Source organism: Coptis chinensis, unplaced genomic scaffold (genome assembly GCF_015680905.1).
Source record: "Coptis chinensis isolate HL-2020 unplaced genomic scaffold, ASM1568090v1 utg2560_pilon_pilon, whole genome shotgun sequence".
Taxonomy (NCBI): domain Eukaryota; kingdom Viridiplantae; phylum Streptophyta; class Magnoliopsida; order Ranunculales; family Ranunculaceae; genus Coptis; species Coptis chinensis.
In genome coordinates, this window is record NW_028238131.1 from 17,400 (window position 1) to 35,020 (window position 17,621).

Here is a 17,621-nt window from a genome sequence, read left to right on the forward strand (position 1 = left end):
TTGATACATCACATGTGTTGTAAATGCACTAGTTTGCTAAAAAAAAATGGGAAAAAAGATAACTGAATTCTAATATATTTTAGGTTGCGTAGATTTGTTTTCATAAATTTGTGAATCTTTTTAGAAGTTTGTATTACTTTTCAGAAATCTCTCCATTTGGACTTGAGGCTTGTAATTTTCCAGGATAGTTATATACAAAAATTAGCTCACGTTAATGGTCCTTGATGAAGAATATTGGTTGCTTATATTTCCCTTTGAATTATTTTTCTTTCATCGTTGAGCAGCACAACAATAACTTATCTTTTATCAAGCCAAATCTGACTTTCACCTTTTTGAGTACATGTTTGTTAGTTTCTGCATGTGTGCCTGGAATTGGTGATTGTTTCAACTTTATGTCCTAAAAAATTATTCTTGTGATTCAATATTAGAAAAGCCACAAAAACACAGTTGATACTTTTTTTTCCGAAACTCGTTGATACATCATGTGTGTTATAATACACCAATTTGCTGACAAAATTGGAAAAAAAAAAAAAAAAAAAAAAAAAAAATGTCCTAAAAATTATACTAGATATTCCATATTAAAAAAAAAAAAAAAACAAAAAATCATTGATACAGCATGTGTGTTTTAATAAACCAGTTTTCTAATGAGATTGGAATTAATAAAAAAAAAATAAGAAATAGTGAACTGAATTCTCTGTCCTAAAAATTATAATTGAGATTCCATATTAAAAAAACCACACAAAAATCGTTGATACAGCATGTGTGTTGTAATACACCATTTTTCTGATGAGATTGGAATTAATAAAAATTAAAAAATAAATAAAAAAATAGATAACTGAATTCTTTGTCTAAAAAATTATACTTGAGATTCCATATTAAAAAAACCATACATAAATCGTTGATATGGCACATGTGTTGTAAATACACCAATTTGCTAAAAAAAATAGGAAAAAAGAGAACTGAATTCTAATATATTTTAGGTTGCGTAGATTTGTTTTCAGAAACTTGTTGATCTTTTTAGAAGTTTGTATTGCTTTTCAGAAATCTCTCTATTTGGACTTGAGGCTTGTAATTTTCCAGGTTAGTTATATACAAGAATTTGCTCACGTTAAAGGTACTTGATGAAGAATATTGGTTGCTTATATTTCCCTTTGAATTATTTTTCTTTCATTGTTGAGCAGTATAACAACAACTTATCTTTTATCAATCCCAATCTGACTTTCACCTTTTTGAGTACATGTTTGTTAGTTTCTGCATGTGTGCCTGGAAGTGGTGATTGTTTCACCTTTATGTCCTAAAAATTATTCTTGTGATTCAATATTAGAAAAGCCACAAAAAAATAGTTTATAATTTTTTTTTTTTCTAAAAATTGTTGATACATCATGTGTGTTATAATACACCAGTTTGCTGACGAAATTGGAAAAAAAAATTAAAAAAAAAATAAAACACTAAATTCTTTGTCCTAAAAATTATACTTGATATTCCATATTAAAAAAACCACACTAAAATCGTTGATACAGCATGTGTGTTGTAATACACCAGTTTTCTGGTGAGATTGAAATTACTAAAAAAAAATAGTGAACTGAATTCTCTGCCCTAAAAATTATAATTGAGATTCCATATTAGAAAAACCACACAAAAATCGTTGATACAGCATGTGTGTTGTAATACACCAGTTTTCTGATGAGATTGGAATTAATAAATAAATAAAAATAGATAACTTAATTCTTTGTCCTAAAAATTATACTTGCGATTCCATATTAAAAAAGCCACACAAAAACCGTTGATACATCACATGTGGTGTATATACACCTGTTTGCTAAAAAAATGGGAAAAAAGATAACAGAATTCTAATATATTTTAGGTTGCATAGATTTGTTTTTAGAAACTTGTGGATCTTTCTAGAAGTTTGTATTGCTTTTCAGAAATCTCTACATTTGGACCTGACAGGGGCGAACCCAGGAGAGGGCTACACCAGGCTTCAGCCCGGGGTCGTTTGAGTCAAAAAAAAAAATAGTATGTATAATGTATCTAAAGCCCAGCCCAATTATAAATAGAAGAAACTAGCGACAAACAAAAACAAAATAATAAAAATACAGCGGATGAACAAACAAACAACCCGACGATATCTCTTGATTCTTGAAGTCTTGATTCTTCATTCCTCACTAATAACTTTAATTGCCTAATTCTAATCCACTTTCTTCACTCATTCTACTATTCGTTCGTCTCGGGTAATTTATTATATATGTTTTTTTTTCCTTTATTTTTTTAAATATGAAATGTTAATGGTTAATTGGTTTTTGTTTTTGGTTTTGATTATTTGTAGCCATCTGATAAGATTAGTAAAGTGTTGTTTATTTGTTTGGTGGTCAGCTAACTGAGGAAGAAGCATAAAATTTTAGGAGGTGAGTTTTTTAGTGTAAGCTAGTTTGTTTATTGTGGATTTGTGAAATTGTGGAAAGAAATGATTTTGGTTATTTTTTTTTAAATTGCATTGCTTGATTTGGTGGAATGTAGGTTTTAGATATGTGAAAATTATTGTTTGAAAATTGAAATGTTGATATGGTTCACTGGTTGTAAAATTTTGTATGTTATCTGTTAATGTGTTGTCGTGTCGAGATGTATTGGATTTGAATTTTGGTGCTTGTTAGAATGGAAGTGTGTGAGTGTTTCTTACTCTTTTATTTTAATGTTGTTTCAGACGTCTAAAATGTCAAAGGGAGTGGGAAAGATAGATTCATTCTTTAAACCAAAAGAAACCGACACATCCAATGTTGATAGAACTATTTACTTGTTTTACAAGAAAAATAATATTGATATGCCTAATATGGATGCACGCTATACGATGGGCACGAGTAGTTCTAGTCAGTAACATTATTGCATAACGTTTGAGCATCGGTATAGCATTGATATATATAACTATGCCATAGATTCACCAAGTTAAGACTGGCTATCGTTGTTTAGCCCGGAGAGAATTGAAATGCTGGGTCCACCCTCGACCTGAGGCTTGTAATTTTCCAGTTTAGTTATATACAAGAATTTGCTCAAGTTAACGGCCCTTGATGAAGAATATTGGTTGCTTATATTTCCCTTTGAATTATTTTTCTTTCATTGTTGAGCAGTACAATAACAACTTATCTTTTATCAAGCCCAATCTGACTTTCACCTTTTTTATTACATGTTTGTTAGTTTCTGCATGTGTGCCTGGAATTGGTGATTGTTTCACCTTTATGTCCTAAAAATTATTCTTGTGATTCAATATTAGAAAAGCCACAAAAAAACAGTTGATACTTTTTTTTTTTTCCAAAAACCGTTGATACATCATATGTGTTATAATACACCAGTTTGCTGAAGAAATTGGGAAAAAAAAAAAAAAAAATAATAATAACTAAATTCTTTGTCCTAAAAATTATACTTGATATCCCATATTAAAAAAACCACACTAAAATCGTTGATACGGCATGTGTTGTAATACACCAGTTTTCTGATGCGATAGGAATTACTAAAAAAAATAAAAAAAAAAATAGTGAAGTGAATTCTCTGTCCTAAAAATTATAATTGAGATTCCATATTAAAAAAACCACACAAAAAACGTTGATACAGCATGTGTGTTGTAATACACCAGTTTTCTAATCAGATTGGAATTAATAAAAAATAAAAAAAATAAATAAAAAAATAGAGAATTGAATTCTTTGTCCTAAAAATTATACTTGAGATTCCATATTTAAAAAGCTACACAAAAATCATTGATACACATGTGTTGTAAATACACCAATTTGCTAAAAAAAAAATGGGAAAAAAGATAACTAAATTCTTATATATTTTAGGTTACGTACATTTGTTTTCAGAAACTTGTGGATCTTATTAGAAGTTGTATTGCTTTTCAAAAATTTCTCCATTTGGACTTGAGGCTTGTAATTTTCCAGGTTAGTTATATAAAAGAATTTGCTTACTTTAAAGGTCCTAGATGAAGAATATTGGTTGCTTATATTTCCCTTTGAATTATTTTTCTTTCATTGTTTAGTAGTACAACAACAACTTATCTTTTATCAAGCCCAATCTGACTTTCACCTTTTTGAGTACATGTTTGTTAGTTTCTGCATTTGTGCCTGGAATTGGTGATTGTTTCAACTTTATGTCCTAAAAATTATTCTTGTGATTCAATATTAGAAAAGCCACAAAAAAATAGTTGATACTTTTTTTTTCCAAAAATCGTTGATACATCATGTGTATTATAATACACCAGTTTGCTGACGAAATTGGAAAAAAAAAAAAAAAACTAAATTCATTGTCCTAAAAATTATACTTGATATTCCATATTAAAAAAACCACACAAAAATCGTTTTTATACAGCATGTGTGTTGTAATACACCAGTTTTCTGATGAGATTGGAATTAATAAAAAAAAAAAAATAAAATAAAAATAGTGAACTGAATTCTCTATCCTAAAAATTATAATTGAGATTCCTTATTTAAAAAAACCACACAAAAATCGTTGATACAGGATGTGTGTTGTAATACACCAGTTTTCTAATGAGATTGGAATTAATAAAAAATAAATAAATAAAATAGATAACTGAATTCTTTGTCTTAAAAATTATACTTGAGATTCCATATTGAAAAAGCCACACAAAAATCGTTGATACGGCACATGTGTTGTAAATACACCAATTTGCTAAAAAAATGGGAAAAAAGATAACTGAATTCTAATATATTTTAGGTTGCGTAGATTTGTTTTCAAAAACTTGTGGATCTTTTTAAAAGTTTGTATTGTTTTTCAGAAATCTCTCCATTTGGACTTGAGGCTTGTAATTTTCCAGGTTAGTTATATACAAGAATTTGCTCACGTTAACGGTCCTTGATGAAGAATATTGGTTGCTTATATTTTCGTTTGAATTATTTTTCTTTCATTGTTGAGTAGTACAATACAACTTATCTTTTATCAAGCCCAATCTGACTTTAAAATTTTTTTAGTACATGTTTGTTAGTTTCTCCATGTGTGCCTGGAAGTGGTGATTGTTTCACATTTATGTCCTAAAAATTATTCTTGTGATTCAATATTATAAAAGCCACAAAAAAATAGTTGATACTTTTTTTTTCCAAAAACCGTTGATACATCATGTGTGTTATAATACACCAGTTTGCTGATGAAATTGGAAAAAAAAATGAATTCTTTGTCATAAAAATTATACTTGATATTCCATATTAAAAAAAACTACACTAAAATCGTTGATACAGCATGTGTGTTGTAATACACCAGTTTTCTGAGGATATTGGAATTACTAAAAAAAAAAAAAAAAAATAGTGAACTGAATTCTCTGTCCTAAAATTTATAATTTAGATTCCATATTAAAAAAACCACACAAAAATTGTTGATATAGTATGTGTGTTGTAATACACCAGTTTTCTGATGAGATTGGAATTAATAAATAAAAATAGAGAACTGAATTCTTTGTCCTAAAAATTATACTTGATATTCCATATTAAAAAAGCCACACAAAAATCGTTGATACATCACATGTGTTGTACATACACCAGTTTGCAAAAAAAAATAGTAAAAAAGAGATAACTGAATTCTAATATATTTTAGGTTGCGTAGATTTGTTTTCAGAAACTTGTGGATCTTTTTAGAAGCTTGTATTTCTTTTCAGAAATCTCTCTGTTTTGACCAGAGGCTTATAATTTTTCAGGTTAGTTATATACAAGAATTTGCTCAAATAAACGGTCCTTGATGAAGAATATTGGTTGCGTATATTTCCTTTGAATTATTTTTATTCCATTGTTGAGCAGTACAACAACAACTTATCTCTTATCAAGCCTAATCTGAATTTCACCTTTTTAAGTACATGTTTGTTAGTTTCTGCATGTGTGCCTGGAATTGGTGATTGTTTCACCTTTATGTCCTAAAAATTATTCTTGAGATTCAATATTAGAAAAGCCACACAGAAACCGTTGATATATATATATATATATATATATATATATATATATATATATATAAAAAATTTCATTGATACAGCATGTGTGTTCTAATACACCAGTTTGCTGATGAGATTGGGAAAATAAATAAATAAATAAAAAACTGATTTTCTGTCTTAAAAATTGTACTTGAGATTCCTTATTAAAAAAAACCACACAAAAATCATTGATACCGCATTTGTGTTGTAATACACCAGTTTTCTGACTAGATTGAAATTAATATAAAAATAAATAAATAAATAAAAATAGAGAACTGAATTCATTGTCCTAAAAATTATACTTGAGATTTCATATTAAAAAAGTCCTACAAAAATCGTTGATACATCACATGTGTTGTAAATACAACAGTTTGCTAAAAAAATGGGAAAAAAGATAACTAAATTATAATATATTTTAGGTTGCGTAGATTTGTTTTCAGAAACTTATGGATCTTTTGAGAAGTTTGTATTGCTTTCCAGAAATCTCTTCATTTGGACTTCAGGCTTGTAATTTTCCAAGTTAGTTATATACAAGAATTTGCTCACGTTAAATGTCCTTGATAAAGAATATTGGTTGCTTATATTTTCCTTCGAATTATTTTTCTTCCATTGTTGAGCAGTACAACAGCAACTTATCTCTAATCAAGCCCAATCTGACTTTCACCTTTTTGAGCACACGTTTGTTAGTTTCTGTTTGTGTGCTTGGATATGGTGATTGTTTCACCTTTATGTCTTAAAAATTATTCTTGAGATTCAATATTATAAAAGCCACACAAAAATCGTTGATTAATTTTGTTTTTATTTTATTTTCAAAACCGTTGATACAATGTGTGTTGTAATACACCAGTTTGCTGATGTGATTGGGGAAAAAAAATAGAGAACCAAATTCTTTATCCCAAAAATTATACTTGAGATTCCATATTAAAAAAACCACACAAAAATCATTGATACAGCATATGTTTTGTAATACTCCAATTATTTGACGAGATTGGAATTAATAAAAAAATAATAATAATAAATAGAGAACTGAATTCCCTGTCCTAAAAATTATACTTGAGATTTCATATTAAAAAAACCACACAAAAATCGTTGATACAGCATGTGTGTTGTAATACACCAGTTTTCATATGAGATTGGAATTAATAAAAAAATAATAATAATAATAATAATAAAATAGATAACTGAATTCTTTGTCCTAAAAATTAAATTTGAGATTCCATATTAAAAAAGAAACACAAAAATCGTTGATACAGCACATGTGTTGTAAATACACCAGTTTTCTAAAAAAAAATGGGTAAAAAAGATAACTGAATTCGAAAATATTTTAGGTTCCGTAGATTTGTTTTCAGAAACATGTGTATCTTTTTAGAAGTTTGTATTGCTTTTCATAAATCTCTCCATTTGGACGTGAGGCTTGTAATTTTCCTGGTTAGTTATATACAAGAATTTGCTCACGTTAACGGTCCTTGATGGAGAATATTGGTTGCTTATATTTCAGTACAACAGAAACTTATCTCTTATCAAGCCCAATCTGACTTTCACCTTTTTGAGTACATGTTTGTTAGTTTCTGAATGTGTGTCTAGAATTGCTGATTGTTTAACCTTTATGTCCTAAAAATTATACTTGAGATTCTATATTAAAAAAACCACACAAAAATCGTTGATACAGCACATATGTTGTAAATACACCAGTTTGCTAAAAAAAACTGGAAAAAAAGATAATTGAATTCTAATATATTTTAAGTTTGCGTAGATTTATTTTCAGAAATTTGTGGATCTTTTTTGAAGCTTGTATTGCTTATTAATTATTATAATAAAGTGTATCCCTTTGTGTGTGTGTTTTTTTTTTTTTGCAGTTTCCATGCGTAGTTTTACGGATTCATGGCATTAGGCTTATCTTTTATATATATCATTATATTGGTCTATCGGGGTAATTCAGCCGCATTTGGATGCATTAATAATTATTTCTTATTCTTTGAACAGTAATCTATGGATGGTGAGAAGACGGACTTCTTTTCCTGTGAGCACATAGTCAAACCTTGGGGTGTGTATATTGGAAAGGAATTACCAACTTAAAAAACAGGGGACTTGGATTCTCTTTCTCCTCCTTCATAGTTCTTAGAAATCAAATTTTTTACACCTAGCAGAGTCTTTATAAAGAGTTGAGATATTCGGGACTGTGTACAGCAAAGAGAATTTCTTATTTGTTTTTTTTTTTGGGATATCGTTTTGAAGACTTGCTTAGATGAATTGTATATACTAATTATCTCATTGTATATACTGTTAGATCAATTGTGGATGTATAAATCCGATGGAATAGTGAATCATTTTTGGTGTGAATTCTCTTAGTACTGTGTAAAATGATCTTGTGAAGTGACCACATAAAGCTGGCCATCGCCTTGCTTGTATTATTTCAAATCTTTCGACTCTAACGCTCTTTGATTTGGCTCAGTTCCCACGAGTGACTGACGTTTGGCTCATGGGCTGTGATGACTAATGCGCACATATCAAGTTTGCTATTAAATGAATTACGCACATACAAGACAAAGGAAGAAAGAGATGTAAAGAAAATGAAGATTGGGAACAAGTAAATGAAAACACAACAACCAGTCTCTCACAGCCAAAGATACATCATATATAAATCATCAGACTATCGACGACAGAGAGTTGTGACTGGGACATTCCAAAGGAAAATGAGACCCAAATGTTCGATTTCTTCGAATGAGGTCCACTTATTCCAGAGCTTGAATGGGATTCGTCAACTTGCAGAAACTCGCCAATACAAGGTACTTATTATTATAATTTTTTTTACGCACGTACATATTCCAATCATTCATCACTCTTTCTTATTACTACTGTAGGCATGGTTGTTAGATCAGTTTGGAGTCCTTCACGATGGGAAACAACCTTATCCTGGCGCCATTTCGACATGTATGTGTATATATATCTTTTTATTCCATTCTTTCAATCAATTCTTGTTTTTTTTAATAATAATGGTAATTCATCTAATAGTGAATCAGCTAGCAAGCAGTGGTGCCAAGATGGTTATCATAAGCAATTCGTCTAGGCGTGCTTCAACCACTATTGAGAAGATGAACAGCCTCGGTTTCGATTCTTCTCTATTCCTTGGAGCCATTACTAGTGGTGAATTGACCCATCAATGCCTTCTCAGGTTTCGAGACTCCCTCACACATTCACACTTTCAAATCTTATTTGCTTTCTGTTTGTTTGTTCAGCCGCAACTTTACAACATCAACTTATTTTCTGTCTTTTGCCATGAAAAAAGGAGGGATGATGAATGGTTTGCAGCACTGGGGAGGTCTTGTATTCACATTACTTGGAGTGACCGTGGCGCAATATCTCTCCAGGTACATTTAACGATTAGATTCTTTCAGGATAACTAGTTTTCTTTCCAAGCATGATCACATATTAATATGGAGAAACACGGACCAGTTCGTTAAAATGGACTAGTCCTATTTATATTAAATGGTTGATACGAAGTGTTGATTTGCCCCAACTAATGATATGAAGATTTCTTCCATCAGGGGCTTGACTTACAGGTTGTGGAGAGAGTTGAAGATGCAGATTTTATTTTAGTTCATGGAACGGAAGCTCTTGGCCTTCCTTCTGGTGCCGTACTTCCTATGGAGCTGAAGGACCTTGAGAAAATGTTAGACCTTTGCGCATCAAAAAAAATACCCATGGTCGTTGCTAATCCAGATTTTGTTACTGTTGAAGCAAGATCTTTGCGTGTTATGCCCGGTAAATGCCTTGTTCATCGGTAATGCGACTATAACATGTCTGAATTGTGTTACACGCTAATGAATGTGGTCAGTAATAATGCATCTGTAGGCATGGGCATGGTTGTTGATTGTTTAAACTCTATCAGTTGGGTGGCTATCCTCTTCTATGAGATTCACTCCAAGTTGAAACCAGTTAAAAGATCAATTTTAATATGTTAAGGCCATATTTCAAAGGATACAACCATGCAAAACTCTTTAAAATTTACAAGAAATAAGCCAAAAGGCCCAATTTCTAATTTTAATCATAGTCTAGGACAGTTGGGTTTTTAATCAATAACCCAAAAAATCACACACTATTCTTTATTTTTTACTTTTCAAGTTTTTCTGTTCCGAATCTGTGGTTGGCATTCTTGTTCTTGCTTATCTTCTGTCTTAATAATAGTGTTATATTCTTCTTAGGTACTCTTGTTCTTGCTTATCTTCTGTCTTAATAATAGTGTTATATTCTTCTTAGGTACTCTGGCAGCGAAGTATGAAAAACTGGGAGGTGAAGTTAAATGGATGGGCAAACCTAATAATGTGAGCACCCCCTAAACTAAGACATTTTATTTTGGAATCATGCTGCACATGTAATAATCATAATCACAGATTTATCAACATTTTGTAACCACATGAAAGTGGTCTGGTATATGCTCTTTGAAAATATCCATTCAAGATGTATAAACATCAATTTTCTGCTTAGAGGTGCTTGGACTATTGTCATTATAGACGTTATAGATGTTCCTTGTGCAAACGCTCCTTTGACAGAGTAATCTCAAGCAGCCATTACAAATCACATTATATTATTAATTATTGTAAACGTGGAGCCCAAAAGGTGAAATTACACTCACTACATTTACACTACTCCTATGTTTGATGTGCAAATATCCTGATCAACTTTTTCCTTTGCCCTTTTGTTCATTTTTTCATTTTATTATGTTCTTCCTTCAACAACTATGGGGTTAATGCTTTCTAACATTTATGATCAGGTAATCTATAGATCAGCAATGGAAATGGCAGGTGTAGATGCTTGTGATTGTATTGCTGTGGGTGATTCTCTCCACCATGACATAAAAGGTGCAAATACAGCAGGAGTTCAGTCAGCATTTATCACTGGTGGGATCCATGCCAATGAACTTGGAGTATGTAGCTTCGACGGAGTTGCCAATGTATCTTCTGTCCAAGCTCTCGCATCCAAATACGAGGCTTATCCATCATACGTGCTGCCATCCTTTACGTGGTAACATCTCAAAGCTTTTGGTATGGAATCCACATCTGCTCCATTACGGCATAAGATGCATTTATTAACAAATTCAAGGCATGTAAGTTGACAGTTTTGGGGATTTCAGAATCAACTATTGAATGTCAACTGAGACCATCAGTGACTGGTTTGCTTGGTTGTTTTGTTGGCGTGCATTGAACTCATGTCCATCTTATGGAAATATACTAGTACTCTGTTTCTAGTTGTTCATATTCTGTTCAAGTATTGCTTCCTCACGAATATGTTTTGTTGATCACAACTTATTCTCTTCTGAGAAAACACCCTTCTATTGGAGAAAAATGGTGTCCACTTATTTCTTCCAATTTCAGGTTTCACTCTCAGGAATAAGAGGTATAACATTGTTCCAAAATATTTCTAATTCAATTCATTTTTGTATCTAATGAACTTGTAGTTGTCCTAATGTTTGAAACTTTGGTTTTTCTGTAGGAAGTTGTATCTTAGAATAGGAATTTTTTTTAATATGATTGCAGAAAAAAACTGAAGTAATCAACTTAATGGCCGTTATAAGAACTAGAAGCTCACTACAGTATCTGAAACTAAGATGCTCTTTCTTTCAAATTCAATTAAGTTAGATAAATTTGGAAATGTATGAACAGGAAGTAGATCAGGGACGAGCACAAACTGGATGGGGAGCTAAATACTGTAAGGGTAAGGAAGAGTAGCAATGTGGTTATGGGCTACTGTACCAATCCATAGCTTTCCATTCACCTCTTTAACTTCACTAACTAGTTTCATAACCTCACCCTTTTGATCTTCAAGGACTTCTAAGATGTCACCTTTCTCATTGAATAAGGATATTACTGTGTACATCTTCATCCCCATCATTCTAGCCAAGAAATTCATTGTTAAAGGCAACCGAAAGTAGAAGCTTTTGATCCAAGGATTACGTGAAAGTATTTCTTGGGGTGGGGTTCGACAGCAATCAATGGCGACCCAAAATTCGCCTTTATCATTTAATCTTACATTGTCTGGAAACCCTGGCAAGTCTGCAACGAGATCCACTAGCCCCCTTCTAGGGCCCTCTAGCCAGTATTTCATTAGCCTGCGATAGAAATATATAAATTTACGTTAAATGTTAATATTAGTAGAACTTGTGAACGAGTCATATTTCGATGCTAGAAGGCTTGTGTATGAGTTTTGCTACTGTACCTGCAGCTTGTGGTCTCAGTAAACAGGAGGAAGGATTGGTCCTTAGACAGTTGAACTCCGTTTGGAAATGTCAATCCATTTAGTACAATGTGAGTAGTTTTGGAGGGAGGATCATATCTAAGAAGTCTCCCCGTGGCTTCTCCTTCCAACAAAATGAAGAAGTGGTTCCTGCAATATAAGTTTCAAATGAATTTTAAGTATAATACTACCATATACAGTATAAAGAGATAGCTAATGAATTTCATAGAACCAATTCTTAAACTTACGCCCTATTGTATCTCTTGCTAGTATCCGTGAAGAATATGGAGCCATTCTTATGGATATCGAGGTCATTAGCAAAGAGAATTGGTTTTCCTTGGACATGAGTTGCCAAAGGAGTAGCAAGGCCTCCCTCTGGTCCTACCACCAATAGTCCATAGTAAGCATCAGCTATGTACAAGTCTCCACTATTTCTGTCAAACCTTAAGCCTAGGGGACGACCACATCGGTGCTCTACCTTTACTTGTTTGGAGGTTGTCGAGTCGATACCATTAGCACACAGCTTCTCTGACCTATCGTCAATGGGCCACATTTTAGAATGGTCATCAGCATGTACAAATCAACACTAGTAAATTTTTTTATAGGTATATTTATATTTATATTCTTATTTACGTTGTAATTAACTCACCAGTTGGCTGTGACAAGAGCAAACGTTTCCCAACCAACAGTGTCACCCATCCATCTAACTACCCTTCCATCGGCTAAACCTGTGTAGGGTCCTCTTCCCATGAGGTCAAATTCCAAGGACTCGGGGCCATAGACTTGGTCTACAAATTCCAATTTCCCAGACCCCAACCGACTCCGGTTGTCCCTAGGCCAATTGTTCATGACTTGCTTGTATGGCGCAACGATGTGCTTCACTGGTCTGTAGTCGCGACCACCCAAGGGACCGAGCTTTAAAGGGTCCATGAGTATAATTCCCAGTACCAAAATCAAGGAGAGAACCAACGGGTGTTGCACTACTCTCTCATCTCTCAGTGCCCATCTCTTCTCCATGAGGTGTACAGGTTGGTCACAGGGTAACAAGATGTGTAAGCTGTTAAAAATTTGTCTTATAAGATGAGATACATGCACAAATTTTGTGTGATTGCAGGTGTGGTTGAGAGTAGGTTGTCTTGTAGTTTGAGCGTGTTTTTGGCATTTTTACTGGAGCTTGAGAAGGCAAGTCTCTCATCATAAGTTATTATATAGAGAGCTAGGAAGTTAACAAATATATATGTTTTGCCGCGATGGTTTGAACTAGGAGCTGTTATATGCAGGCCTTCTGGTGACTAATAATTATTAAGAGTTTTCAGTGCTGACATTGCTTTGGCAAATATAATTCATTTTTAGTTAGTATTCAGCTGTCACTAGTAAACTCTTTATTAGGTGTCAATATGCATCTGCTGAACATGCCATGTCTCAATGAAGTAAGGCACTAGAAAACTCCAATTTATTCCGGTATACATGTGCCTATTTATATCCTCTTTTCTGCCAAGCCTTGCAATATATATTGGCAAAATTTATATATAAATAATCAGAGGTCCGATTTTATGTTAGATATCGATACTGTAGGCCTTACTATGTACGAAAGCAAGGAAGGGGCATTATGTGCTACAAAAGAATGTCACTTTGTCCAAATTTCAACATGGGGTGAGATAGATGATAAACCAAACTCATAAACAGACAATATTAATTACTTGCATGTTGTCATAGAGTATTTAAGTCCTAAAAAAGTAAACATACAATATTAATCTTTGTCCAATTCTACACTTGAAGATTTTCGATGGTAAGACAATAACATTTCTCTAGTATTCAGATTCCAACTACAATAATGCCCAAAAACAAACCATACGACATGCTAGAAAACTACTCGAGTATCTATAAAAGTGTAGAAAAAAATGACATCCTGCAGTGCAATCTATAATTCCTAATGACATCAAAATTCCAAATGGGATCACGGTCTATAATAATGCCTTAAGACATCTCTTGTTGACATTTAAATCTGGTGGCGCCATGTCATACATTTTGCTATATGTACAATTCTTTAAGAATGAATTTTCATTCTTGTTATATCAAAGAAATTAATACTAGCCTTACTACTTCAATCAATCAAATAATAACATTCACAAGCAGGGTTGGTCAAAATCATCACCCAAATAAACATTGGCCCCAGTACAAAAGCATGGGGCATTAAGTCTTGGAATCAGTAGTCAGAATCTATAATACTTTACTGTAGCTACACTTGAGCATTTGAGCAATTGAGCTACAACTTCTGTGACTCAACTCTCAAACCTCGGAAACCATTTCTGTACTTTTCCCATCTTCAACAGTTGGGCCAAAAAGCCCATAAATTCGACTTTAGGCATTGGGCTTTGGGCTGAACATACGTAATATAATGTGCCTCTATATTACTAAAGCTAGACCGTAGATTCGTAGACCAATAGTAGCTTTTCAATCTCTTTCCTTATCTGTACATTCGTTAACTACTGTAAGTACTTCTTGCTTTAAAAGTCACGTGCATTATTGAAATTTTGTTCACTGAACCTTAGTTTTCTGTTTTAATTTGTTATATATATCTTATTTTTAGTTATAATGTATGTTCTGGAAGTGGTTTTGTGAATATTTTATGTTGTTACAATGAGTTTCTTCATTTTTAATATTACTGAAATCATGACCTGGAATTATTAATGTGTTTTTAGCGAAGTATGATTATCATATTTTTTTTAATTATTATGAAAAGAACGTTGTGAGGGAAGAAATAATGCAGCAAGTGAAAAAGGCTTAAATGCTATTTTTGTTATGACAAGGTTAATATCATTGATACATTCAAACGAAATACTGCATGTACGTCTTTCCATGTCTGTGAATGTTGAGTTGAGGGGGAAATTTGAGACACAAAATGTTGCCATGATTTTGTTGCAAGCATATGCACAACTGAAATTGCCTTGAGTAACTTTAGTAGAATAAACGATAGCAACCGTCATAATTTTACAATATTGGGTGCATTGTGTCCGTTGCAAATGTATATTGCGTTGATTGCACTTGTGCATTTAGATATGAGGAACTCTAAGAAGGATTGTGTTTTCTTTCTTTTTGGCTGTTATTTGCAGTTTTTTTGTGTCTTATCGTGGAATTGACTGTTGTTCTGCAACTTCATTTGTGTATTCTTGCTCTTATCTCTCTCACATATTAGTTTGTAAGGGACTTCATACTCCATCTTTCAGGAATAAAATCTTTGGGCTTGGGGAGTGAAGAACATATTGTACTAGCTGTTGGTATTATATTATATCATCATTATGCTTAGGGTCCCGGAACATCAAGTGGCAGGTCATCAAGCTAGTGACGGAAAGCTTGGTCCACTTATAGATGATTCAGGCCGCTTCTACAAGCCCCTCCAAAATGGTGAACGTGGATCCAGAGAGGTGGCATTCTACACTAAGTTCTCCTCCAATGCTAATGTCCCAGATCACATCTGCCAATACTTCCCTGTGTTCTATGGTACTCGGCTCCTTGAGGCTTCAGATGGGTCTGGTCTGCAACCGCACATTATTTTAGAAGACCTAGTCTCGACTCATGTTCACCCATCTCTAATGGATGTCAAGATTGGTTCAAGAACCTGGTACCCTGAAGCACCAGAAGAGTATGTTCAGAAATGTCTCAAGAAAGATAGAGAATGCACAAGTTTGTCATTGGGTTTCAGAATATGTGGTTTGCAGACGTATGAAAGTGAAGAGTCAGGATTTTGGAAGCCTGATAAGAAGCGTCTACAGGATTTTACTTTGGAAGATGTCAGGTCATCTCTTAGGAGGTTTGTATCTTCTAACCCATTGTCGGACTCAGAACCTGATTGTTCTTATGCATCTGTTGTTTATGGTGGTCCCAAGGGGATTTTGGCACAACTGTTGGAGCTGAAAGCATGGTTCGAGGATCAAACTTTATTCCAATTCAACTCTTGTTCCGTCCTTATGATTTATGAGAAGAAAGCTGCCGAGGCAGGGATATCAAGTGCAAAGGTGAAGTTAGTTGATTTCGCTCATGTTGTTCATGATCAAGGTGTCATTGATCATAACTTTCTAGGAGGCCTCTGCTCTTTGATAAAGTTTGTCTCTGAGATCCTTGCTAGTCCAGTGGACAAATAAGATACATGGTGGTTTCCATCATGTGAGAAGATCCCATTTTTTACTTATGCACCTGAATTGCTTGTCATTTTTGAAACTGTTATTGAGTTTCTTGTATTTGCTTCATTGAAGGACGAGCATCAACCTTCAGAGTGAACACGAAATTTTCACAACTCTCTGTGACTTTTGAGTTTAAACTCAACTCGGACCAGTGGACTTCTTGAACAGAAACACCTAACAGTTAAAATGAGGCAAGATCTTCAACGAAATTTTGTGGTCATGAATTCATGATGACTATTTTGCTTGGACATAATCAGGATGAAAGCATAAGTTTCTATGAATTAAACTCTGAGAAGTGAGAACTACAGCGTACTTATAATTTGTCCTTTCCTTTTATCGACCATGCACTCTTTGTGAGTGATGAAACCTCCCACCCTCTTGCCTTTAATAATTTGCTTGTGTCATCCTCATATATCACAACGGCATACCAGGATGCAATCTGATTTCTGGAACCAATTCTATATTTAAACACTGTAGTAATGTGCAACATGCCTAAACAACTATTTGATTAAAATTAAATTCCAACTCTTCAAATGTTATACACTTGCTACATGCCCTACATGAACCTTTTATTACCAAATTACCAACGCTTACTAATACGCTCATACACGATAGCAAGCATCAGATTACATGCAGACCCTTACGAAGTTCCCATGCAAAATCTAGCATTAGCTGTTAGTTGATTTTGACCTAATTGATTAATAAATTCAAATTTCAATTTAACAGGCCAGCAGATTAAGAACAGTAACAAAAGTTCGTAAATACCTCGAAGAACTTGCATGCATGAAGGACACCCTAGAAGAGATTATAGTACACTTCTAAGATACCAAGCATGGCTCTAACTCGTATTCTGAGCGTATGCAAAGTACATTGATGCTTCTAGTACTTCACATGGTACAAGACTACAGGACCTTTTTGGTCATTGGCGTAAAAATTTACAGACTGTACGATGCATGTTTTTGTTAGAACGAAGTTGTCTGGTGAGATAGTGACCATCTTTTGCATACTACAAATAAATGCATATTCTAATAAAAATGACACAAAAATTCAAGCTCCAAAAAAGTCTTGAGATAATCAGCTTTCTTAAGGTTCAAGCAATTTAAACCTAATGAAAAGTCTTGAGATAATCAGCTTTCTTAAGGTTCAAGCAATTTAAACCTAATGAAAAAGATGTGGTTTAATTAATTTCTTTTAACTCATTCCAGGCCAAGTTCCAATCCCAAATCACAAAATATTCAAGCAATCACAACCAA

The 17,621-nt window shown here is 33.1% G+C and overlaps 2 protein-coding genes and 1 pseudogene across 4 annotated transcripts; 2 read left to right on the plus strand and 1 right to left on the minus strand.

The window, feature by feature from the left end:
* Positions 1–7,908: 7,908 nt before the first annotated feature.
* On the plus strand, positions 7,909–11,400 carry LOC147473399 (Haloacid dehalogenase-like hydrolase (HAD) superfamily protein). The gene is made up of 7 exons (XM_086587477.1): positions 7,909–8,742; positions 8,818–8,887; positions 8,969–9,128; positions 9,243–9,324; positions 9,502–9,718; positions 10,214–10,278; positions 10,728–11,400. Exons 1-7 carry the CDS (start codon positions 8,548–8,550, stop codon positions 10,980–10,982), a joined length of 1,044 nt encoding a protein of 347 aa, XP_086443603.1. The 5' UTR covers positions 7,909–8,547; the 3' UTR covers positions 10,983–11,400.
* Positions 10,901–13,959, minus strand: LAP3 (Calcium-dependent phosphotriesterase superfamily protein). The gene is made up of 4 exons (XM_086587475.1): positions 12,837–13,959; positions 12,436–12,720; positions 12,170–12,337; positions 10,901–12,062 (listed from the first exon to the last, which is right to left on the minus strand). Exons 1-4 carry the CDS (start codon positions 13,202–13,204, stop codon positions 11,654–11,656), a joined length of 1,230 nt encoding a protein of 409 aa, XP_086443601.1. The 5' UTR covers positions 13,205–13,959; the 3' UTR covers positions 10,901–11,653.
* A 531-nt stretch (positions 13,960–14,490) lies between these two features.
* Positions 14,491–16,577, plus strand: LOC147473401 (inositol polyphosphate multikinase beta pseudogene; annotated as a pseudogene). 2 transcript variants are annotated; one of them, XR_015210454.1, is made up of 3 exons: positions 14,585–14,678; positions 15,415–16,351; positions 16,441–16,577. The product of XR_015210454.1 is annotated as an inositol polyphosphate multikinase beta pseudogene, transcript variant X2 (transcript). The 2 variants fall into 2 exon arrangements; XR_015210453.1 differs by having other exon boundaries at positions 14,491–14,678; positions 15,415–16,577.
* Positions 16,578–17,621: the final 1,044 nt, after the last annotated feature.